General features: G+C 39.4%; 1 protein-coding gene across 9 annotated transcripts in view; it reads left to right on the top strand.

Moving 5' to 3' along the window:
• The first annotated feature begins 3202 nt into the window (after positions 1–3202).
• The window catches only part of sfmbt2 (Scm like with four mbt domains 2), a 61052-nt gene continuing 37192 nt past the window's right edge, over positions 3203–27062 (top strand). Inside the window, exons 1-5 of one of the 9 annotated variants that reach the window (XM_026146679.2) lie at positions 3203–3340; positions 10581–10762; positions 14335–14429; positions 21576–21816; positions 25513–25533. In XM_026146679.2, coding sequence (XP_026002464.1) covers positions 10672–10762; positions 14335–14429; positions 21576–21816; positions 25513–25533 — 448 coding nt within the window. In that variant the 5' untranslated portion in view covers positions 3203–3340; positions 10581–10671. Of the gene's footprint in view, positions 3341–3394; positions 3626–7641; positions 8281–10580; positions 10763–14334; positions 14430–21575; positions 21817–25512; positions 25534–27062 lie in introns of those variants that run through there. The other 8 variants (XM_026146678.2, XM_080291235.1, XM_080291236.1 and 5 more) reach the window with 8 other exon arrangements.

Below are 27062 nucleotides of genomic sequence, written 5' to 3' on the forward strand. Positions count from 1 at the left end.
GTTTACTTGAATAAATGTTGCTTTTTAAATATATTTCCCACTTTACACAACAGTTATCCAGCACCAAGTAATCTATGTTTAAATGTGTGTGCAGCACTTCTTTACATCTAATGAATCGTTGACAGGATGCAGAGAAACACACGAGGCCGAGTGTGTTTAGATTTATGATAAACACTCTGGTGTGCGCCTTGTTCCCGGTCCCACCTGTGACACCCCATTTTAAAAAGTCCTGGAAACGCCCCTGCGGCGAGCAAAACCGCGTGTACGCGATGCAGCAGTAGCACGTGCCATCCGAGTGTGTGTATGTTTGTGTGTACGTGTAAATGGAGCCATAATCCTTTCTCCCGCGCGCTTGGAAAAGCTTCTTCTCTGGCAGATTAATGGCGCACGGCGCACGCTTCAACCATCTGTTCCACGAGTGGCATCCCACCAGCACGAGCGCCTCTCCTCCTGTCTTTTACAGGACTCCTTTGTGCTTCCATGAGGCAGATCTACCGTAAACACAACACCAAACTTCCCATTACACATTTCAAAACAAAACCCTTAATTAAAGCAATCTACGTAGCGAGCGCGTTTTCGCTTGTACAGTGAGACCGTCGGGTTTTACAGATTTCTCCTTAAAATGAGGCAACTCCACGTTTCGACGATCATTGCTGAATGAAACAATATTTGATTCCTAAATATAAATGTGTGAAACTGCGCATATTTTTCAAACTTTCCATTCCTTGCCCCATATCGGTTTGATCATAAATACCCTGATTAACAGGTTTTAACTGTCGTGATACATATTTTCAGCTTTTCCGGGAGCACAGAAGGTTTTGGTTTCTCTTGTGCATATCAAACGACATCTACACAACTGTGTAAACACAGGTTATACTTGCAATTTGTGCAGACATGATTGCACACATGAACTTTTCCAGAAGTCATGCACTTCCCTTTTTAAGATAGCTATACTTTGTCAACAGTCTCGGTGTTTTTATTAACTCTGTTAATCTCCGTTGAGAAATGTTAGATTCTTTCATCCTTCAAATAGTTTCCATGTTTAGTCAGGCCAATCAAGGCAAACATGTCACCGACTTACAGCTTTTTATTTATTCATTCTAAGAATGAATACATTACCTATTTATATTTGCTGTCGCGCTGACCTAGTAGGTCCATGAGCACTTGACATTTGCTCATGGAAAAACTTTATTGCATTTTCTTTTTATGAGTATGATCAGTTCAACGAGAGACAATAAATGTTGAGCAAAGAGTTTGGTTTGGTCAGGCACTGCGCGTTACTAAAGCTGAGCGATAGCTTAAACACACACACGCGAGCGCGCAATATGCCGGTAAAGATTTGGCATCGATCATATCAAAGTAAAAATTGACTTTATTCAATTTAAAAGCAATTTTCTAAACATAGCGGAAGCTCGTTTGTTTTTATGTAGCTGCCATCTGAGTAAAAAGGTGATTGCTTACGTTTCTGTGTTTTTTATGCGTAATATCTTTGCTTACACTGGTAAATAGGCTGTAGTGGACAGGATGTGCGAGAGAAATGGTTACATAGAAAATTAAAGAAATGACCAGTATAGCATGCATTATTGTTCCCACTCTGTGTCCTGTTACAATCAGTCCAGTTTCTTTGATCACATGTAAAATATCTTTATAGAACTGCTTTGTTATATTTGTGGCAATTTCTGCTGCCCTTCTGAAAAGATCTCCTCTTGGAAAAGACATTTTAATATTTGTGAGACGTTTTACTCCTATAAATAAAAGACATACAAGTGACTTTGTCAAAAACCGATTGCATCTTCTACCTTGTGACAAGGTGACTCGATATCATTAATGAAGGACATGTTTGAGATGTGTTTGAAACACTGAAGGCCAACAAACCATTTACAACACTTTAAATACGATCGATCACTTTTTGCATCCACGGATCCATGGACATGTTTTTGTGGCTGACATGCGTAAATGCCAGTTAATAAAACCGTGGGACATGTCTCGTGAGATCGGGGGGAGGACAAATGATAAAAAAAGAAAAAAGTGGGACACACAGTCACCCTATTATTCATCGTGTGATTGGAGTAAGTCCCCAAAATATCATCAAAGAGTCAGAACTCGGGCACAAGGTCAGGAGTGAAGTTTCAGGTTCAAAGAGGAACCTGCTTTAATTTCACTGAAACTTCTTTTAGAAATTGCCCACCTTAAAAAAACAGAAGAAGAAGACGAAAAAAAACGTCATATGGGGCGGTATAGAGCTGCGTAGCTCTCACTTTCCGGGCAAAAAGCCAGGCTGAAAGTTCAGTTTATTTCCACCCCATAAAACTTTCACTATGCGCTGCCTTCCACTGGGATTAACTTACCATCACAGTTTGTTAATATCTGACTCTTTCTAGATCTTTCTGAAAATACATGCCAACCTTTGAGGTCTACGCATGAGCGCCTCGCCTCGTTAACTGATGCAATACACTCCTACCGCTAGAGGATAGTGTTGACTTTGATAAGATTATATATATATATATATATATATATATATATATATATATATATATATATATATATATATATATATATATATATATATATATATATATATATATATATATATATCAAGGGTTCTGCTTACGGTAGACATTCCCAAAACAAAGAAGAAGAAGAAAAAAGTCTGAACTGAGAAAAGTAGCTAACAACGACTAAATGGTGCCAAGAAGCCATAAATTATTGACTTCACTTTTTTATTCACGCACATATGCAGCTGCTTATGATGAGACATACTCTACTGCTGCTGCTGTTACAGTTAACTATTCTTACATATACGTCCTTAAAAGGATCACCACGTTTATTGTTGTTTACGTGTGATTATACGGGGTCATAGTTTATCTTCCTGTTAATAATAAAACTGTAACTATACAGTTAAAGAAAAATGGGTCCTGGGGGTGGGTGAAATGGCTGTTTTTACACACACACAAAAATAGTTTCATTTTATTTCATACACCAGGTATAAATTAGGCATTAGATGTTGTCTTCATTGTATCTGCTCGGCTGAGTAGAATACAGCTTTCAGTTTTGGGGGCTGTGGGTGTCTCACTTAACCTCGGCTCCATATTTACAAAAGCCTGTAGAAATATGTTTTTGCTACTGTGCTGAAAGGTCAATGAAAGAGTTGGCTTGAAAGTATTTGTAGATGTTTTTTGGACATGCGCAGATGGGGGATGCCATATTGGAACAGGAGGGGGGGCAGCAGCAGCTGAAAGACGTCGCTTGCGTAGCTCGCGGGAACGAGAGAGAGAGAGAGAGAGAGAAAAGGCAGAGGGGGGTCACGAGAAGGAGAGGCAACAAAAAAAAACTTGGACAGGTAAGACAGGTGACGGCTCCGGCGGTCCTGAGCAGGGACGGGGGGACGGGGTTTGAGGGGGGACGGGGGGGGGAGGTTTTATCGGCGAAATAAACACAGGCAGAGTTATTTTTTTCCTCCTCCTCCGCTTTGAAACAGCGAAGTGCTCCTGAGACGGTTTCTGTAGAAACGAGATAATATAGTCGCGAGCTTTCGTTCACGAGCCCAAGTTGCTCAAAGTGTCTCGCACGCGCTGTAATTAACAGCTTTCACCGGCGGAGAGGACGTTGTCTCGTGGCACTCTCGGTAATATCGTTTATTGCCTTGTTATTTTTTTTATTTATTTATTTTGCCTGTTAGCATGTGTTCTGCCATTTACTGCTTTGAAAACAATACAATTTATAACAATTCGTGGGGAAAATAGGAGTGAGTGGCGGCTCGTGTGTTATTTGATGTGTTTCTTTAATGCTGTGTTTTATATGGCCGCGACGCAATTTTGTTTGGCGTGAGCACGAAGTTGATTTTAAAGATTAACGCCAGAAATGACTTATTGCCGTCATTCTCATATAGATGAGTCATGTGGGATTTTTTCCCGTCATCTTTAGATGCGTAAAAGCCTTCGGAAAATACCGGACACTGCCAAAATGTCAAACCACTTTCAACATGGCGGGTTATGGTGATCGTAGGGGGAAAACTGCGCCTTAAAATCTTTGAACGAGGAAAAAATAAAACGACGGCAGATAAAGCGTCCGGTTCGGTTTCTTTTGGTGGACATGGACGAGGTTTAATCAATTAAATTCAAAGTGTGCATTTGGCAACTCCGTGGGAGTTTTTTTCCGCTGCAGTTTTGAGTGTGCAAAGTACATGACCGGAGTGCCAGCCAGCCTGCTGGTCGGCTACACCCCTCACAGCCTCATCTTCCTTATGTGCACTTAACGTTTCCTCTTTCACTTTTATCAAAAATGCTGTGGCTCATTCGATGCTTCTAGATCGCCGTGTGTCAGATTAATACTGTTTTCCTTATAAAACCAACAGGGTGATTTTGATCCCCCCTGCAATCTTAGATTAATATGTTGACGTTGGCACAGTCGGGCGAGAAAAAATTCTTTCGCTGTGTTGTTTTCTCTGCGGGGATTTCTTTTTTTTTTTTCCTGAGTGATTAAGCAGATAATTGGGTAAAACCACATGCGTATTTATTTAATTATTTCTCTTTTGCTTTGCGAGGTGCTTCGCAAAAATCAATTTCTTTCTTTTTTAGTGGCTTTACAATATTCCAGAGGATTCCACCTCCTGATTAAATTCGTCACCATAATGAGCAGAAACAATAAAGACTGCGTAACGGAGCCCCAGATAGAGGTTCGGCATGAATAAATCATGCTTTTAGACTTCTTGTGGCTCCAAAGATTTTTTTCCACGACGCTGCGAGTGGGAATGCGTGAGCGCAGGCGTGCGGATAAAGGGAAAACGCCTAAAATGAGCACTTTTAAAGGAGAAAATGCGAAGATGGTCATAATGTTAAACATACATAATCCATTTTCTCCACGGGAAAGACCAATACGAGACCAGCTGATTATCATTTTTGGTGGTTTGGCTTTTTATTTATTCATTTATTTTAAAAGTGTCATCCAACAGCCATTTATCACGCGGCTGTTTTTTTTGATCAGGCATTGTATGCTAATCCACTGGTGAGCGTTTCAGGAAAAGAGGCAATCACATATTCTGCACAGATAAGAGAAGCAAAGATAGAAAGAGTCCAGTTCTTTCTTTCTTTCTTTCTTTCTTTCTTTCTTTCTTTCTTTCTTGCTTTCTTTCTTGCTTTCTTTCTTGCTTTCTTTCTTGCTTTCTTTCTTGCTTTCTTTCTTTCTTTCTTGCTTTCTTTCTTGCTTTCTTTCTTGCTTTCTTTCTTGCTTTCTTTCTTTCTTTCTTGCTTTCTTTCTTGCTTTCTTTCTTGCTTTCTGCTGGCATCACACTTACTCTCCCCCCTTATTTGAATAAGGGGAGGAGGTAGGCAAATATCAGCTTCTCCTCCTGCTTTCCAAAAGCCTTGGATTTGCAGGCTGTCCATGTTATGCAAGTGTGTTTTGTGGAAGTTGTAAGAATGCTCTGGGATGTGGGAGTTTCACCCCTTGTTTCCTCTCTCTTTTATTTATTTATTTATTTGTGGTCCTGAGGGGCAGATGCTTGTTTGCCCGACGTCATTTCATGCTTATGTTTTCAGTGAGGGATCACAGGCAGTTCTAATTGGGGAATAAAGCACATTGGGTGCGTTGTGTGCACATCTATGTTAAAAACAGCAGGAATTAAGAGTTAGAAACAGAGGACAAATTGTTATATGATAACATCCTGTTGCCAAGAGGAAACAACTCTTGGATAGCTCTAAAAGAAGAGAACCTAATACGGAGTAATGCAATAAAACCCAAGCCCATGCAGTGGTAGTTAATCTCCTAAATCCCCTATTAAATCTTTGGCATGGATGGGTTTAGAGAAAGGCAAGAAGACAGCACGTGGATGCCCGAGCGCCCCATCAGGGGCTAATCAATTTTAAAAAAAAAACTCTTCTCAATCCAAGACAATTGGGGCACAAATGTCCTGCGTCTGAGATTAAACACTCTCAGAGCAGTTTAATCCCCTGGTGACCAATCTGGGCTGTTTCCTCCAGGAGGCTGCAGGTCAGCAGGCTTCATCAAGTACAAACGCGAAACTCCCAGAAAAAAACTCCTTCAAAAATTTGGCTTGTTTTTTGGATGAACATTGAGGGGAACTGTTAACACTGAGTCAGAACAAACAAACGTCCCTCAGGGTTTGGAAAACTTGTTTATCCAGTGAGGGATCAATTTAAGGAAAAGCTCAGCTTGCGCTGGTATGGAGTAGTCAGTGTAGAAAACATTGTTGTTTAAGCCGACTTCCAGTGGTTCATTGCAATATTTAATTTTATGTAGGAGGATAGGGGGAGTTTAGTTCTCCTGTTTCCAAACTTTACACGCATAGAAATTAATTTTAAAGCCTGTGTCTTGTGAAAACTCATTGTAAAGCACCTTTAGGCACATAGATGTGAGCTTTCTTTCCTCAAGACCCCAAAGTACTTCATTAATTTGATAAAATGAGCATATGTGACCTTTTATTCCAGAGACTATTCAAGGAGTTTACAAGTATAATAAATATGTGCAGTGACTTCTAGGGAAATGAGCAATGCTAGCCAAAAGTATTTGAACAATGACACATTTCCTGTTTTTTTTGTGGGTTTTTTTGTTTGTTTTTTTTTACTTCCAGCATACTGGAAATAAAACCTTCAGCTTAAATGTTTCGAGGGTGTTCTCATCATGTATTGAGCTAATTAGTGTGGGGAATGGTTGGTGCGTTTAAAAAAAAAAACAAAAAAACAAAACATTCTGCCTCCAGTTGCTGGGAAGTGCAGGTGGACAATGATAGGGTTGCAGTCGCTGCACTTTTCATCTCGTGTGGTTGTTAAAGCCCTCAAATTAAAGCTCAAAGTCACTTTAACCACAGGGCTTACTCTCTTTCTTTCAGTTCAGAGAAAATGGGCTACAGTGTAGCACCAAAACAGCTCAGAAAGGTGCATTGTTCCTCGCCCTATTGAGGGCTGTGCATACATGGTGCAATTTTTCAAAGGTTTGAGGCAACCTTGTGCTACAGTGACTCAGATGGATGTAGGATTTGTTGTGCTTCATTTCTGTTAAAACAAATTAGATGGAGTTGAAGCTGAGAGTATTGAGAACAAGTTCAATAACACCAGTGTTACTGACTCATCGTTTCATGGCTGTAACTTCTCTTCCTCTCATTTTTCGGTGGAAGTAAAGACTGGAGAGGAAAAAAAAACATTTCACATATGTGTTTCTTATGATGGGTGAACAGGCGAAGAAGTGTGTTTGAAATTCTGGATTAGGCAGAACTAAAACTGGTAAAAATCTGATATTTTAAAGTTCAAACAGGAGGTTATGACTTTGGGAGTCAATTGTCATGCATTGAAAATTCACATCAGCTCAAAAATCTTAGAGCTATCCAATGTACGATGATATAAAATCGACAAAAGCTGCAAATTGTGGATCGTTGTTTCTGTTTTTAAAATAACAAACCATAAAAAGTAGTTAAAAGATGTCAATCAGGCTCTAGATTGCTTTGCTGAGGTGTTGAAATAAGCAGATGTAGAGTGAATGTGAAACTGCAAGTTTTTAAAGAGAATTTTAAGGAAAAGAAACGAGCTGCTCATCCTCCTCCTACTGTTTGATAGCAGTGTTTGAGCACTCTGATGAGTTTAATGAGTGCTGTGGAAGGCTGCTGACGACAGTGATGTATCAGTGCTGAAGATTGTAGTGTACTTAGGCAGAGAGTGGGGGATAAGGGCAGCAAACAGCAGCGTCATGTGAGCCAAATTAGCTCAGCGTGTTGTTTACGCAATGGATGCACGCCGGAGCCACTGTGGGACGCAAGGGGGTGTGTGTTCTGTGGTGGGGGATGGCGCGCACACACACACACACACAGTTAGTTGTTGAGGCTGTCACAGCCTTTGTGCTGCAGCCTCACAGTTCTACATACACTCGCAGCTCCAACAGGCATGCGAGGACGAGGAGAAGTGTTTTCCTTTCCTGTGGATTTTAAGGCTCTTTCTTTTGTTCTCTTTTTTGGAAGCAGGACTTCAGTGTGTTTTCATCAGAGGATTGCTGGATGCGCATCACAGTTTTGTTTTATTTCTTCTTCTTTTTTCCCATGTGGGTGCACATCAGGTTGGGTACTTAATCACAGAGTATTTTTTGCTCTTTTGGATATTGATTTTCATAGTTGAGAGCAACAACCCCATGAGCTTGGAGTTGTTTTCTTCTTGATTGAGGATCGCTGTGTGACAGCAACATGCCTCAGCTCTAATTGCCAGGTTGATGAAAATGTGTGTAAGTCGGTGAGTGATTCATTGGTGATGTGACTGCATGACCAAGAACAACCACCAGGCAAGTGACAAGCATAGCCTGTTGTTGTGAATATAATGAACTGATGATTGTTTTGATTGTTTTTCTTTGTTTTATTCATGGAATAATGCCAGCGTTGGATAGACTTTTGGTTTTTATTCCTTTAGGATTTACTTTATTGCTTAAAATTCCTTTTACTGCACAAGTCTCATGGTTTCTACGTGCTGTCTTGGCATTTTTAAGTGTATTTATACAGCTTTAATGATGCACTGCAAGGAGTGATCATCAGTGAATTGTATTTTTTAGGTTGGAGGATTTGCTTGTTTTCTCTGCTTTGTATTAGAGGGTAAGACATCCTTTATTGATTCCTGTAGGAAATAAGTCTCTGCAGTTCACCTATCTTAGTTATGATCGGCAGTAGGCAGCAGCTGTGCAGCAGCTCCGGATGTGTACAGGTTCCTTGGTTAAAGCCACATTAATGGGAAAATTAACTTGTCATGTTTTTGATGCTGTGAAGATCATTGCAGACATGGGAGAACTGCTCAGAGAAGGGACCTGCTGTGAGGGTTGTGGACTAATGAGACATTTAAGGAGTTGAGGGAGGACTCAGTGAAAATGTTCACTATATTTTTGCATGATTTAGTAATAATTATAACCTAAACCAAGGACGTCAAACTCATTTTGCATTGCAGGTCATATACAGCCTTATGTTACATTAAAACTTCCATTTCTGTCTATGTGTAAAGAAATGTAACTACACATGTAGTCAATGTGATATCTAAATATAAGATAAAAGGTGCAATTTAAGGAGTTTGTCTCAGTTTTTGCACATGATAAAGGGCCGCTGTAGTAAATGAAAGAAATCTGTCAGTATGACTCTTTGTGCTTAAATTGTAAGAAGCAAATGTGTAAAATTATAGAAATGTATAAATTAATTACTTTGTATTGGGAATTTTATGACAGAGGTCTTTATCTATAGGAAAAGCTGTAAATATTGTGAAAATACAATTAAAAGTCAAAAATTTATGTTGTCCTTCACATTTTCCAAAGCTATTCAGTTGGCCGGTTTGGAGTCTTCACCAGGGTGATTCTGGTCCCCGGGCCTTATGTTTGACACGCCTGGCCTAAACAGTTAATCAGTCAATGTGCAAATGGTGAAATAGTTGAACTGATTAGCTAAATACAGAGAAACAGAATTAAAAAGAAAAACAATACCACATAAAACGGGTTGGGAAAGGTAAAAACAAACAACCCAGTCACATTTACAGTTGAGTTTTGTAGTTTTGTGAGGAGGGGAAGAAACTAACCTTTGGATCAAAGGGTTAGGGTGAAGCTGGTTTGCTAATCAACACCTGGAAGCATGTTTTACCTGTTAGGATTTGCATTAGGTTGAAGGTTATTAGCAGGATTACAAACCAAAAAGACAAAAGAAGTAGAGTAAGTTGCAGGTATTTCTGTATAATAACAGAAAGCCACAAGAAAAAGGTTAAAACTTAATATCAGGACATGGTTACCTGTTTTCTTTTTTATTATTTTTTTATTACAGTTCTTTCCAACAATATTCAGTTAACACATTAGCTTAGCTAATGATATAAAGGATCAAAAGAAACGTGTTTATGGTTGTTAGCGTTACACAGTTACGCTTCCTTCAGTATGTGCCAGAAATACATATTTACGGTCAGACAGTATTTCCTCTTTAGTCTTCCATATTTAGTTACAGTGACATGATTCTGCTCTTCTGTATTATTCTCTTGCCTCAGGTGCCTGGATGCATATTTTCTGGTCACACTTATTTGCAGACTTGTTTGCTTAGTCATGTTATTCCAGTTTTTCTACTTTGTTTGACTCTGACTGGTTATCTGATGCAGTTTTGCTGTGGTATGAAAATGAACACAGCATGCAAGATATTGGAAAAGCACACAGGCAGAGGAGGGAGAGGATGATTTTAATGATGCAGAAAACTGGTGTGCTTTTTACTGTTTTGAAAATATCAGCTGACTTGTGTTAAGTTTCTGAAGGTGGCATTCTTTTCTTTTTAGCACATTAAGACAAACTGGCTGTTGCTGGTTGTGGTAACCACCCACTTCTTCTTTTGTTTATTCTCAAGAAAATGGAAATACAGTGTGCACAATTTCCAAGGAAATTCTCATCAAATACTGGCTGTTTATGTGTGCAAACCTCAAGGTTTTGTGAACTGTGTCGATTCGTTCGTGTTATTGTAAGCGAAGAGCAGTAAAATCATCTGTTTCCTGGAAGGATCTTGGACTATTCTGGACAGAGGGCAGATTGAACATTATCTGATTAAATTAGAGCTTTGATTGAATTTATCTTTTCTGGTGCAGGGCTGTCAAGGAAGGCGAGAGATGCTGTGAAGAAGAATTGAAAGATCTCAGGTTTAAAGGTTAATGCTCAACAGGAAGTCAAACGGGCAGCATGCAGTCTCACACTCAGGAGCAGCCACTGGCCCTCACTACAGTGAAGCCACACTATCCCACCAATGGGAAAGAAGAAGAGGTGAACACAGGTAAGACCCTGCACTGCTTTTTTTTAACCATAATGTGGCCAGGGTGGTTTCATGTTGCAGCCCTCATCAGATCAACAGATTGGTGCGGTTGACACAGATGAAAATGCGTCTGAGGAATCTCACTAACAAGATGGGAAACAGAGAATGCCACTTGTGTCACAAAGACATGCTCTAATTCTCTCTGTAGATTTCTCCTTTAGGTCAGCAGTAAGGGTATGTCCCTGGCTGTTTATTGCTTGAACTGAATTCTCCTGTCCTCATGGCTTAGTCACGAGAAGCATGTATTTTTTCCTGTGTATTCAAAGATGGCTGTTATGTAACACCTATGCCCATACCGTTACGTGGAAGCCCACTTTACAGGCTGTTTTGTCATTGCACATGAACATGTCAGGATACGTTACTGGCCTGTATCCGAGGCACATTCTGGACTTGCAGTTGTTGTGCTACTTTCTCTTTCTAAAGAAAACATAAAATGTGAGCTAAATGCCAGTTTGATGTGTTTGCAATCCTGAGCGAAGGTGCAAATTTAAGTTTTTGTTCATGATGGGACATTTTTAACACTTCTTATACCTGAAACTGAACCAGTGGAGTATAAGTTGTAAAATGACTTTGATTTATCATTTAACTACAGGGAGTGCAAAATTATTAGGCAAGTTGTATTTTTGAGGAATAATTTTGTTATTGAACAACAACCATGTTCTCAATGAACCCAAAAAACTCATTAATATCAAAGCTGAATGTTTTTGGAAGTAGTTCTTAGTTTGTTTTTAGTTTTAGCTATTTTAGGGGGATATCTGTGTGTGCAGGTGACTATTACTGTGCATAATTATTAGGCAACTTAACAAAAAACAAATATATACCCATTTCAATTATTTATTTTTACCAGTGAAACCAATATAACATCTCCACATTCACAAATATACATTTCTGACATTCAAAAACAAAACCAAAACAAATCAGCGACCAATATAGCCACCTTTCTTTGCAAGGACACTCAAAAGCCTGCCATCCATGGATTCTGTCAGTGTTTTGATCTGTTCACCATCAACATTGCGTGCAGCAGCAACCACAGCCTCCCAGACACTGTTCAGAGAGGTGTACTGTTTTCCCTCCTTGTAAATCTCACATTTGATGATGGACCACAGGTTCTCAATGGGGTTCAGATCAGGTGAACAAGGAGGCCATGTCATTAGCTTTTCTGCTTTTATACCCTTTCTTGCCAGCCACGCTGTGGAGTACTTGGACGCGTGTGATGGAGCATTGTCCTGCATGAAAATCATGTTTTTCTTGAAGGATGCAGACTTCTTCCTGTACCACTGCTTGAAGAAGGTGTCTTCCAGAAACTGGCAGTAGGACTGGGAGTTGAGCTTGACTCCATCCTCAACCCGAAAAGGCCCCACAAGCTCATCTTTGATGATACCAGCCCAAACCAGTACTCCACCTCCACCTTGCTGGCGTCTGAGTCGGACTGGAGCTCTCTGCCCTTTACCAATCCAGCCACGGGCCCATCCATCTGGCCCATCAAGACTCACTCTCATTTCATCAGTCCATAAACCTTAGAAAAACCAGTCTTGAGATATTTCTTGGCCCAGTCTTGACGTTTCAGCTTGTGTGTCTTGTTCAGTGGTGGTCGTCTTTCAGCCTTTCTTACCTTGGCCATGTCTCTGAGTATTGCACACCTTGTGCTTTTGGGCACTCCAGTGATGTTGCAGCTCTGAAATATGGCCAAACTGGTGGCAAGTGGCATCTTGGCAGCTGCACGCTTGACTTTTCTCAGTTCATGGGCAGTTATTTTGCGCCTTGGTTTTTCCACACGCTTCTTGCGACCCTGTTGACTATTTTGAATGAAACGCTTGATTGTTCGATGATCACGCTTCAGAAGCTTTGCAATTTTGAGACTGCTGCATCCCTCTGCAAGATATCTCACTATTTTTGACTTTTCTGAGCCTGTCAAGTCCTTCTTTTGACCCATTTTGCCAAAGGAAAGGAAGTTGCCTAATAATTATGCACACCTGGTATAGGGTGTTGATGTCATTAGACCACACCCCTTCTCATTACAGAGATGCACATCACCTAATATGCTTAATTGGTAGTAGGCTTTCGAGCCTATACAGCTTGGAGTAAGACAACATGCATGAAGAGGATGATGTGGACAAAATACTCATTTGCCTAATAATTCTGCACTCCCTGTAAGAGAAGCTGAGGCGACATGCACTGACATATCGTGTAACTTAATGTTGGTGTTAAATTGCTTATTTTTGTGTTTCTTGTGTAAGGTGTCCCAAAAAACACAGTACAAGGCGCACATGTGTTCATATCTGCAGAAAATAGCCTGTTTGTCATCTGAAGTGTTGTCAGTTCCTCTTTTGATTGTATTTTCAGATGCAGGCACTTTTAATAGCATAACCATTTCAGTTAGCAGTTGTGTGTTGCACACAGGAAAGTTATCTCTCTTACCTCACCCATCTTACTGTCAGACTCTTTAAACTGATATCATGAATTTAAATTTGCACTAATAATGTTAAGTTGACACAAATACCCAAGGTACACCTGGACTAACCTCGAGGTGCTCTGTTGGGCCACAGGACACAGCTTGGAAACCACTGCGGTGGATTATGACAGATCTCATATGTACAGAATGAATTTACTATGCAGTGTGAATCTAGAACATATGTGGAGGGAGCTCCATGGCAACATGTTCCAAGCAGTTTATTCTGCATTGTCAGGCAGTCTCTATGTAATATGAAATTGTCTGAATTTTGGCTGATGATCAGAAACAAGAAAAAACATGTACTAATTTAATAATATACAAAGTGAAAAATGACCACTAAGGGGAGGAAGCCACGTATGTCCATTCATGGGAAAAATGAGAGCAGACACTTCAGTCTATTAGAAACAAACTCCATCAAAATAGCAGCTCGCTACCATCTCCTCTCATTACACAGAACAGGTTCAGTCCCTCAGTTTTCACTCTGAGGAGTCTCCAGAGATTCGGCACACACTGAAACACACACACAGACACACACACACAGCCTTCACATACTTCACTCACACAGAAACATACTGATGGGGAAAAAAACCCTGACGCATGCCTCGACTGCATCAGCTTCAATCACCTTCAGGAGAAACATTAATGACATTATGTAAGACAACCTGCAGCACGCTGTGCACGCAAACTGCCTCCAGATAGTTTACTGTGGATTTTGTGCTTAGGCAAAATTAGCTACATTTACAAGAAATTACAGCTCTGTGTTTAATTGCTACCTGCATTAGGGATGCACTGAGATATGGGCCAACAGCTGCTTAGGCCTGTTAATAAATAAGATGACATTTTCCAGTGGCAGTGCCTGATGTTCTTGTTGTGTAACAACAATTTTAAACTGTCTAAATATTCAAAGGGAGTGTGATGAAGAGCTGAAAGCCTCCGTTCTTATTAGGTATATTTCCTTGTTTCCTGGGCACGAATGAGGCAATAAGTAACAGTAAAAACAAAAATCAGCTGGGAGCTAAATTGTTGTTTTAAGTATCTGTCTTATTGTTGGTTAATGTACAGTTGACTTTTGTTCATTTAGATGCAGATTCGATGGAGGAAGAGGTGGAGTTTAACTGGGAGGAGTACCTGGAGGAGAATGGGGCCGACGCTGCCCCTCACACCAACTTCAAGCATGTGAGTGACTGTCTACAAACTTCACCTGACATGTTAATCCTTTAAATACAGCCTCATAGATAAGTGCCATATGCAGAGATCCTTTAACAACACATGGGAGAGAACCAAAACAGGGCAGTGCTGTGTTCAAGCCTCAACAGAGGATTCAGTGTCTTTGTTTCCTTGTGACGCACGCGTTGTTGGGCGACCTTTGGCATTTCTTTTTCTTTTTTTTAAAATACCATTTTAGGTACCTAATTAGGTACCAAAGAAAACATGACAATAGATGCAAATAAATAACATAATAAGGACCAGCTGTTCATTCACTTTTCCTGAGACTATATTTGAATGTTATCATCATACCCAGTCTTTCCTGTTTTCTTGCCCTGAAGTAGGTGTGGCAAATGAAAGCAGTCATTATAATGATATTAGGACATTATCTAAGTATCACCAGTGTAGCATTTTTCTCCTTTCAACAATGTGTTCATATGTCTTTCTTGATAGTCTTGGACTACCACATTTCTGGCCGAGTGAATTTTTTGAGGACTGTTTTCTGTTGGGCAAATCAAGACAGCATGATTTTTAGTCAAAACAAACAGCACTGTTTGTGTTTGTCATAATGAATACCAGTCAGTGCCACCAGTGCAACAGTGTTGCTTTTTGTTGTGTTTTTGTGATAGTTTTTGGACAAAAGTGGAGCTCTGTATCGCAGGATTAGGATATACAGTATGAGACTTCAGAGCCACACACAATAGCGTCTTAGTAGGATTTAATTCATTGTTGCTTTCGGCCTTTTTGTGGAATTTACAAATTTGTATTTGTCAGATCCTGATGAAGACTTGGAGTCAATTTGGTCTATTATGCTTGCTGAACTGCTGCAAGAATAAATTTATTACATGATTTTATCCTAAACAGAGCACCTTTTTTTTTACTATCGACCTTGTTTATGCTCTACTTTTGGATAAGCTTTCAGAGCCATGTAGCACTTATAAATGAATAAATAAATAAAAGAGTATTTCCAAACATGGAATTTATATGTATATTGATTATGTATTTGCATGGAGTTTGCTCACAAATCCTGTGCTTTGTGTGGTGTCCAGACATGTCATCTTTTTGAGATGCATGACGTATGGCAGACCAGTCGTTCCTACTTGCAGCAAAACACTCAGATAGACATGTGCAGTCTGTGTGAAATCTTCAGCGTGACATTAACAAGGTTATTCTGTTGTTAAAGTAATATCAGAACATGAAACTTGAAAGTATAAAGCTCAAGCTCAGTGACTCAGGTTTCACTGTGTTATATTTTATGGGGTAAACTCTCAGTTGGTGCAGCAAGTTACTCAGCTAGCCAGAAGACAATAAAACAGTTTCGAGTAGGCACTAAAACATCTGCATGTTAAAAATCAGCACTTTTTGTGCAAAACTCGCACCAGAGGCTGTGTGGCAAAGTGGCAAAATACTGAGCATGCTAGATATGACTGCGCTGCACTATGCCCAGATCATTATCTTTGTGTGAACTAGAACTGGGTTACAGTTTTAGTTCTCTAGAAAGCTGCATTATCAGATATCAAAACAATGTACCACAGCCTAGAGCTTGTTTAAAAGTGAAATCTATATAATCACTACTGATGCTACTCAGACCACAGATTTTTGGAGAGCTAAGAGGTGAAAGAGAAAGGTACTTTTCTTGGTAGTGAGTCTATAGGCCAACTGTGCTCTGCTTTGCTCTGATTTGCTAGGCTGAAGTTGGTTTGGGCTGTCCTGGTCAGGGCCAGCTGAGGGGTAAACCGGGCCTTGAGTCGACCATCACCGACTATGTTGCCTGCTTAACATGTCGAATTCACCTGCTGTCGCTGATGTTTAGTGTCCATCTCACAGCTCTCCTTCCAGCTGAAGTAGCTTAAATATGTTTATTAGAAGGTGGAAATTGTTTCTGTCTGCTCACAGAAACCACAGAAGAAAGACTAGTAGGGAAGTGGTTTGTCTTTGTGGGCCAGCTGAATGTTCAAGCCGCTGAAACCGAAAACTGTGTTTAATGTTATTTAATTTACATTTAAACCGTTTGGCTTGGTGTCTTTTATGGCATTTTAGTATTTAATTCTGTGAGCCACCCCAAAGGAAGTTGCTCAGGGGTCACCAACTAGTTCACCACTTGTCCGGTTTCCTCAAATTTGTTTTAGGGACACACCATACGGAATATATGCCAGGTTTTTAATGTATTCCTCTTTAGGATGCACCTTGGTGGTGGATAATTACTATTTTATTCTTGTCAGACTGTATCATATTTGGCTTTTTGGGATTTAGTTAAAGAAACTGAAACAATTTGTGTTTTTGTGACAGGCTATAGTAACAAAGTGCCTTAAGATATCATTTAAAATAAGTTTCCTGTGTGTAGATGGGTCCACTGGTTCATTCTTAGAGTTAGGTGTTGCTTTTTATGCTTCAATAATTCACAGGTCTGTGCTCAGCGATTTAACAAACAAAAAACGCATTTCTCCAAAAGTGGTCAGGTACAAGGACTGTACTGAATATCTGTGAAAAAGTAGCAAAGGTCCAAATAAAAGTCTGGCTGCTTGAAAGCAAAATATAAAGGTGGGGGTGGCTCAGGATTTTTGCACAGTACTTTATCTCAGTTGTAAGTTAGTGTATGGGCTCAAAATGTGGTCATAAATATTTTGTACTTGTAAATCGGTTTTGTACTTGTAAATCAGGATTTATATGTGTAAAAAAAATTTGTGTGTGCGTAAAAAAGATTTGTGTGTGGACTTAGAAAAAAAAAAACCCTGCAAGTTACAAGTACGAATTTTGACCCTATTTTTCTTCCTTTCATCTGATTGGTCAATGTCATGTCAATCACAAATATAACAATCCAATCAGAGAACAGATGGGTTTGGCTGTCGGAGGGGCACTTTTTTGAACTGCAGGTCCTTGAAGGGTAGCAGCTAGGTCCCCTAATTTTCAGTAGCTGTTGAAAAGGTAAAGTTGTGGTATATGAGTGGTTAGAAATACCATTATTACTTTAGGATTAGTTTAACACAAAGTCAGGGCTGACCCAGGACCATTGCTGTGAGTCACAGTGCGCAGCATAAAAGTCCTTTCACATCGGACGCAGGATGTGCTGCTAATGCTAACTGCTAACTAAAAGCAAAGGATCCAGAATTTGTTGCGCTGGCTGCTGGGCTCTGTGGGTTTTTGCAGCAGCTCTACCTGTACTAGATGCATCTGCTCCTTGTCTTTTCTATCTCTGACTTTATGTCCTCTACAAGAGTTTCTGGGGTTTTTTTGCTAGTTCTTCAAATGTTCAATAAAAACATCTATGCTAATTCATAACAAAGAAAGCTTTGTAATGAAGACTGTCATTTCCAAAACACTGCCCGCCCCCACCCCGCGGTCCGCAGCGCTGTTGAAAAGGCTGTGGAATTCCCTATATTAAACACGTAGACCTGTGACACAAAAATCCCCAAACTCGGACGACCACAGACTGTTTTCCTTCATGGTGATGAAGGAAAACGCTGGGTTGGCATGTAAAAGGGCATTTATTCCCTTCAAAGACCTGCAGTTCAAAAAAAGCGCCCCTCGACAGCCAAACCCATCTGTTCTCTGATTGGATTGTTACATTTGTGATTGACATGACATTGACCAATCAGATGAAAGGAAGAAAAATAGGGTCAAAATTCATACTTGTAACTTGCAGGGTTTTTCTAAGTCCACACACAAATCTTTTTTACGCACGCACAAATCTTTTTTACACATACAAATCTTTTTTTTACCCACACACAAATTTATTTTACACATACAAATCTTTTTTACGCACACACAAATTTTTTTTTACACATACAAATCTTTTTTACACATACAAATCCTGATTTACAAGTACAAAACCGATTTACAAGTACAAAATATTTATGACCACATTTTGAGCCCATATTAGTGCTCTACTGCTGGTGTCTGTATGTACATAGTTTACTTTCTCATCATGCAGTAAGTGGGAACAAAGTCCCCCGGGTCTCCCTCCTCCTGTGTGCAGCACACACGCAGATCCACTGCTCTGCCTGTGCTGCTGCCCAAATTAGAGATTAGTGTTATTGCAGATGGCACTACATGAATAGAGGACAACATTAAATTGTAACAAACCACCCCCACTCTCCACACCCCATATCCTAGTTACAATAGCTGGCTCTAACAGCTTTCCTAGTTACTTTAGATCAGCATCCAAAAATGTAGCACTAATAATTTTATCAAGGAGTCTTTGTTTTTCTTCTTAAACAGAGGGTTAGTTTCAGACTTAAATTTCACTACTGATTAATTACAGGGTTAATAATAATCATATAACGAACAAAAAACGCATGTGGTTTTACATAACTAACTATCTATCTATCTAATTATTTAATTTATTTAATTATTTAATTTATTTAATTATTTAATTTATTTAATTTATTTAATTTTTTTTTTTACTAGCAGTCCTCCAGAAAAGACACCCTATAAGTAATAGTTACTCAGCTTTGCCTCCATTAATACATTACATCACAGGAGAGGGCCAGATGGGCGAATAGAGCTGATCCTGGATGCGAAGTCTTTATCCACCTCAGATGACCGTGTGTTTGTCCAGCGGAGCAGCTGTCTGCTCTTATGAGACTCACCGCGCTCAGCTGCCGGGAGGACGGGCTTCAGAGGTGTAAAATATGTGTGTCAGTGTCTCACTTTCTTACGTCACTGAGTGTTGAGTGTAATAAAACCAAGATTAAAATATGTGAGTTTTACAAGTGCGCCTCAATGTTGGACAAACTGTCTGTGGTGATTTGAGGGGACGGGGTTTCTTGGGAGCCTAAATTGCCCTGTTGGTAAGTGGATTGAGTCACTGGGAAACAGACCATGAATTCCCCAGAAAAATGTGATTCAGTAAAGTGCAGCCCTCATTTCTCTCTCTGCCTGGACAAATTGAAACAGTGATTTCTCTTGGGCTTGTGCACACACATCCCTGCGCGCGCGCACACACACACACACACACACACATACACACACAGTCAGTGTTTGCTGCTGAGGCTGCCCGTAGCTCTCTTACATAAGCCAGCCAGAGTGATACAGCACGTTTGCATTGTTGTAGCAGGAAGTCACGGGGCCATTTGTATTGTGTTTATTTCTAAGATGTTGGCTTTTCCATTCACTTCTGAGTGTGTGTGTGTGTGTGTGTGTGTGTGTGTGTGTGTGGTGTTTTTTCTTTTTTTCTAGTGTTGAATGTGAACATCCTGCTGGGCTTGTAATGTTCTCTAGAATTGTACAGCAGCTTGTGGCTATGGTGGAAATGCATTATTCTTTTATATACAGATTTATCGCTTTTTCTGCACAAGGACAAACTGAGAGGCTTTTATTTAACCTGAGGGATTGTTTTAGTCTTTTTCTGAAAGTAATTTGGTTTGGTGAATATTAAAATCTCACCTACACCCGTCTTACATGCTGTTAGTAGCACTGTAAAGCAGTTCTTAGGCACTCTCAGCACTTGATCCTGTCAGTAAATATGTAATATCAGGTGATACACTATTGATAAAATACATGTGAGATTAGATATCACACTGTTGTTCAATTACTTCCTTTAAGGAGGTGATGTGATTGGTTTGTTAGCAGGAGTACTCAAAGTGCCATGAATAGATTTGCTCTAAATGTTTTCCAGAGGTGAGGCTCAGTTAAACGTAAATAATTAACTTTTAGAGTCAATCCAGATCTGGATGTGGATCAAAAAATTCAGATCATAATTTAACAAATACATAGCAAAGTGAAATAGGCTGAAATGGGGTGGAATTGACAAGAAAATGTCACTTTTTCACATGAACCCAGGAGTAAGTAAGGTTTATTTATATAGTGCTCTCAAAAAATAACAATACAGAATAAGATCCAACAATTAAAATAGTATACATTTATAAATAGAAGTCTGAACAGAAGGGTCCTAAGTTTCTTTTTAAAGATATTAACAGTGTCCACAGATCTTACGTCCAACAGAAGCGCCCAGTCACCTTTTGTCTTTGTTTTAGTCTTTAGCCTGGATATAGGTACAGCATTGATCAGTAGACTCCAGAGATCTAGATGTCATGTATGGTTTTAGTAGCTCACTGATATATGGAGTCTGGAGTCTCACACTGTTATTGTTGGTTATTTAGTCAAATGTCAGAAAATTCCCATCATCATTTTGCATGAGGACATCTCCGCCAACAAACTGAAAAAAATTCCAGTTACAAGACAGAAAGTGCCTGGAAATGGCATCTTTAAAAAAATGCATGGGTGGAAATATCCTGACCTTTAATATCTGATGTAGGTTCAATTCCAGAAACACCAGATTGCACATAACGAATATTCCTGCATTACAACTTCCTGCATGCTCTTGTCTTTGAATCTTCATGCTTTCTGTTTGTAACACTTTTCTTTCATTAGTTTGTCTAGTCTGAAGCTCGAGCCATGACGGTCCTAATGAAATTCTCAAGGGTTGTTTTCTTTGGCCTCCTGCAAAGCAAGGAAAGACACTAAGCAACTGTTTTCACAGGCTGTGAAGCACTTCGCATAAGCTGACCTTTGTGTGTAAAATGAGTGGAGTTCCCTTTAACGCTCGTTTTGCTACTGTGAATACTGAGTTTTGAAACAGCGCCTGAACTCATCCCCCACACAGTGTTATTAATATTATTTTGGTTATGTCATACACCCCTACTGTCACTACTTTAGTTCCACAAAAAAAGACTGTTCCTCTTTTTTTTTTTTTTTTGTTCATTTGTCAAATTTACCTAGTTTATTCCTTTTTATACTTTTTTTTATAGTTTATTATGGATGTAGTACCAACCTACAGTGTAAAGATCAGGGAGGTCAAGCAGGATGTAAACAAACTTCATGCTTATCACCCTTATTTTAAAGCCAAAGTATCCAAAGGGGCCACAAACCTGCACACTGAAGTGTGGTTCATGGTTGACCTGTAATATTTCAGCTGTCAGACACAGTTTATATGTACAACCAGAGTTTATAAATGGAAATTGACTTCTGATCCTCTGATTGTGTTCATGCCCTGTTGGTCTCCCAAATGTCAGTGTTAACTTCAATTTTTAAGGAAAAACAGTAAGACAAACGTCTTAAAAAAAACAAGCAAAAAAAAAGATTATAACTTGAAAGTCCTTTTGTTTTCCTCTATAGGTGGAGATCAGCCTTCAGAGCAGCTTCCAGCCTGGCATGAAGCTCGAAGTGGCCAATAAGAGCAACCCAGACACTTATTGGGTGGCCACCATCATCACTACATGTGGCCAGCTGCTGCTCCTGCGCTTCAGTGGCTACGGCGAGGACCGCAAGGCTGACTTCTGGTGTGATGTCATGACAGCTGAGCTGCACCCAGTTGGCTGGTGTGCACAAAACAACAAGACCCTCATGCCCCCTGAAGGTAGGAAGGATTACTTTGATGCACCCGTGCACCACGCACACATTTAGATCTCTGTATCATAAAGGGTCCTCTTGAACCACTGTGAAGATAAACAAAATCCTGGTCAAAGGTTACTGAAATACGCAGCATTTATGAAATTTACACAAGTTTTACTCACTTCTGTTAGAAAATCAGCTGGTAATATCTCTGGTACCATGACAGATTATGCTGTTTTGTAAGAATAAAAATCAGTTCATTTCTAATTCAAAACTAGCTTTTGAAAACTAACTCAAATGTAGTCTAAAAAATTTGTAGTGTTTCAACCTTTAAAAAACTGAAAACACATTCCCATTAAAAATCCAGTGCGTTGTGCACCCTCCCCTCCAAAGCAAACTCTGCATAAGGAATAAAACTGAGTGTCAGCTAACAGCAGCTAGTAGAAAGGCAGTTTTATCTTGTGAAGTCAGTTTGTCTAGCCGGTACTTTGGGGGGAAACTATTAGTGACAGAGCGATGTGAGCTAGGAGCAGATAAGCCACAAATTAATGTTGATGCTTTGGTCATTGCTCATGGAAACTGATCAAAAAACCTTCTTCTGATCAAAAGGTGTCAAAATCAGCGCTGGTATAGGAGTGGAAATGGAAATTTGGTTCAAAGTTTTCTCCAGAACGTGTCATCTTTTCCAACCGTTGAAACGATGTCCCTCTGTGTTATCTGGGAATCTCTGAGCGCCTACAACTTTCTATCACTGAAATGCCAGCAAAGAAAACCTGCTCATACACTTGTCTCTAACAGGCAGTGCCACATAGCCCGTGTTGCAGGGTAACACACAATGGCGAGCAAAAAGTACTTTGGCTTATTAACTGCAGCTCATTTGCTTTTCCTCTCTTCAGGATTTCTTTAGTTTACAATAATCTGAGCAGTGCTTGTAAAAATAGACACATAATTACTATAAACAAGGGTTAACCACATGTTGGTTGTCAAATCTGTATATACCGTATACAACGTTAATGTAAACTAATTTGCTCTTTTAAAATAATAGTTTTATTCAAATTATTACCTTTTGCTTCAGTGCAGTGAGTTTGTTTTCTTTCTGTCCTGAGAAGAGGATGCTATATTTGGTGTGACAATTGACAGTTGTAGTTGTGACGTTAATGCACCCACACACACAGACACACACACACACAGGTTAACATGAACACCTCCCATATTTACTTTTCAAAGAATGCTTTAAGTAAACTGAGTGGAAAGTCAGGTCTCCTGAAAGAATTTTTTTTTTTTTGTAATGGCTGCTCAACTGCCATTTATCCAACCGAAGCATCACACCCATCACATCCATCCCATTCACCTCAGCCAGGTGTTAAACGAAGGCAGGATACCTGTTGTACAAAAGGAGCTTTTTTTTTTAGTCTCCACTTTTGCACTTCCATTCAGCCTTACCCAAACAATACATCCTTAACTTCTTAGAAAATCTTGTCCCTTTCACCACAACTTTGTCAAAGCTTTCACAGCTGAGATATTTTTCCACATGCAGCTCCCCCTCAGATAGATGACTCATCCTCCCAGGCTTGTTCAGACCATTTATTTTTCTCGACACTTTCCCTCCTGATGGATAGATGCGCCGCAGTCGTTGTGGAGATGACCTGGATTTTCACTTGACTCTAGTGTCCTTGCCCTCACATCGACTCCATGTGTCCTTTTCAGTCAGAAACTGTTCTTGTGGAAAGTGATTATACAATATCTGTTTCCACAAGGTGATGATTCACATTCGCATCTCAGGGGATAATCATTCAAAAAGAAAACAGATCAAATCTGCGTTTTGTGTGGTTCAAGTTGCAAAATGCAGATGAAAATGCAGGTGAAAGCATCTGCAAGTACTGATTGTTCCGCTATCAATCAGTGACGTGGTTTCCCCAGGTATTTGACAGCAATGTTTAAAAAACAAAACAAAACAGCCATCACGAGTTCCCAAAATCCAACCTGACATACAAATATAATTTTTTTTTCCAAAGTTTACATAAAAGATTACGAATTTTTTAATGAAAAATAAATTAAGCAAAATATCAGAAGATTTGGAAAAACTTTTCTGTCGTTCGGTTAAACCTTTTCAGTCTGAAGAATTCAATCTGATGTGAAGCGTGCGTGTTGTAAATTTACAGTTTTTGCTTCCTTTTTTTTGAATTGCAAATGATTTGAAGGAATTGTGATCCATGGTTGTGCCATTTTATGATTGTTTTAAAATCACGACTTATATTTGCATTAGCTGCAGGAACAAGTCAAAGAAATGGTTTTACTGAACAGTTTTGCAACATTTTTTACTTTCAGGTTGTTGTTTTTTGTTGTTGTTACAGCATTCATTGGGCAAAAGGAAAAAATATTGTGTTTTTAAATACTTTTTGGCTAAATTCATAATCATTGTGTCATTTGCTTAAGGAACCATGTCAAACTCTGGTCTCTAAATCAGATTGTCTGATCTGTGTGTTCCCAACCATCCACCCTGACCTCCTTCCAGAATACATAAATAAATAAATAAATAAATAGATAGATAATGCATAAAGCAGGATGAAAAGATTAGAGCAACAGACTAGTCTAAAAGTAGGTAAACAATCGAAACTGAGCACAGTGTCATATTTCAGATTAGATCCTGCTCATACAAGTAATGTGCGCGCCTCTTAGATGTCGCTGAAGTGTGTCCAACTTTGCGCCACATGTCACACACACAAAATATCAGATTAGTTTGCTTGGTGTGGCTAACAATTAGCAGTTGCACAATTCTTCGGTCATGTAATTATATGTCACACAAAGCCAGAATTCAACTGCTCATTTTCTTAATCAATGGAGTAGTGCATTAATAAGATGAAAAGAAGATGAACCTGTTTAACCAGCTGGTATTTCAGCTAATGGCAGCAATGTTTGATGGTGTAGTCTGCTAGCTGTGGACATCCTTCCTATACACAGGCAGGTTATTATGAATAACCACGTGTGGCACAGATTTCCAGAGGGAGATACATGCACATCCCAAAAGCCAGCACCTTGCTGGAGGCAGACCTTAAATGCATAAGAGACACAAAAAAAAGTGAGGTCAGTATCAGCAAAGAAAGAAAGAAAGAGAGCCATGCAAACATCTATAACTGAGCAGGGTTACCTTTTAAATTCTGTGGGTTTAAAATAATTTCACAATTTCTATCCATCATCCATTCTATCCATCATACTTTCATCAATTTATCATAAATTGATGAAAGTATTTGCAGGTGTTAATAAAAAAATGTGTTTTGCACTAAAAAGTCGGTTCCAATTATAATATAACTAACCACTGATATTAACTAGCTCTCTGTCTGCCTGTCAGAAAGCTTATACATGTATAATTATGTGTGTGTGTGTGTGTGTATATATTCTACTAATGATGGATGGCTGACACCACTGCATGTTAAATGATGCAAACTGAGGCGTATATCATGTAATGGAGTCAGTGTTATATTCCCCAAAGAATGTTCTGCAACATAGTGTCAATGTGTGACCCCTACGAGTTCTTTGTCGCTTCATTTCAAGGATTTGCATCATAGTATGCACATTTTGTGTGTATGCGTGTGTGTGAGTAAGTGTATGTATTCTTAGTAAGCTGGAGTATGAGAGCCAAGTGTGTATTTTTGACTGCTTTCACCTGTGTTACAGTTACCTGTTTTATTTGTTTCCTTTTTTGTTTGTTTTTATTTCTCAGATAACATTTACCTAAGAAAAGGTAAGCAGCTCTAACAGAGCCTCTGACTAACTCACCTGCCTGGCTCACTAGTGGCTAACATGAAATCAACACTGGGTCAGGCTTAGGCCTCAGAGCTGCATGTACAGTGTGCCCCCCCCCCCCCCCCTTCCTCCTCCTCTTCCTCTTTTCACCTCTGTACAGGGCGTGACCTCACAGCCCTGTTGTCATGTCTTGCCTCTTCTTGCATGTGACTCCTTTCTAGCTGAATGTTGAGTGAGAGTGTCTTAGCAGAGTGATAGCAGTCACACACACACACGCGCGCGCACACACACACACACTGCTGTTTGTGCCTGTGCTCTTATGATAACTAGTGCAGAAACGAAGCTGCTCAGTGAGAAGTGTGATGCTTTGATAAAGTGGCCGTCTCCACCAGCGAGCTACAAACAAACAATGATTTAGAAGAAGGTCACTAGTGCATGTTTGAAGAGAGATCAGAGGTTAAAGGACTGCTGTGTCTGCCAGATATGATCAATACGTGTCACCAGTTCTATGGGAACTTTTTGAGGCAATAGTTTGAAGTGTTGATGTTATGTTTTTTTTTTTTTTTCTTATGATGAGCAAGTTTGATCAAAAAAGAACACAATGCAGTTTAAAAGGTATCTTTAGTTGCTCTCGTTGCATGTTGAGACTTTCCAGATAGGATGCATATACAGCATATAGCCTTGGAAGTAAAACGTAAAAAAACATAATCAGATGCACTGGATAATTTCAGAACTTGGATTTAGGCGTGGTGTAGTACTGCTTCCCCACCTTTTTCTTTGTTTTCTCAGTGTTTACTTTTTTCTTTTTATGGATGCAAGTGCGTGGGCGAGAGTAAAGCTGTGAGGATGAAGCCTTTTTCTCTGCTTGTGATTTGGTTGGAAGTTGTTATAAAATATATGTCAAGTCTTATATATCAAGTGCTTTTTATGCATCAGGTCTTTATTTGTACATGTTACAGGTTGGCTGCTAAAAGGATCAAGCCGTGTGTGTGTATATTGACCCAGGAACACTAGTTTTTAAAATAAAGACAATAGACCTCGAGAGAAAAAAGCTCTTAGGTTGCTCAGTGAAGTGTAGCTTTTTTTAATTTTAGGGTATTTTTTGTTTTGTTTTTAACTGTTGAGTCATGCTGTGTTGTATTGTTGAGTCTAGCATGGCTCTGTTTCAAATTGATAAGCAAGTTGTTTTTATCATTTATCCTTGGTGTAACTTTTGGCTTTTGATCTTCTTTTAATCTTTGCTCTCTTGCTTGTGAATTGCATTTTGTTGTGTGTATTATCCATTTTCTAAACTGCTTGCACTGATGCAAGGTGCTCACTTTGGTTTGCTGTCATAGTTCAGATAGTTTGAAGTCAGTTGGCTTATTATGCCACATACATTAATTAGGGCTCAGTGGAGGACTGCTCTTTGAAAAAATTTAAGCAATATTTTTATTCTTTACAGTTTTCAAAGTGTGTTTTTTTTTTAAATGTGTTTGCTCTTCGATGCAGATAGGCTGCAGGCTGTGGTTTAAGTAATGAGTAATG

This window comes from Astatotilapia calliptera, chromosome 17 (genome assembly GCF_964374335.1).
Source record: "Astatotilapia calliptera chromosome 17, fAstCal68.1, whole genome shotgun sequence".
In the NCBI taxonomy this organism is placed as follows: Eukaryota; Metazoa; Chordata; class Actinopteri; order Cichliformes; family Cichlidae; genus Astatotilapia; species Astatotilapia calliptera.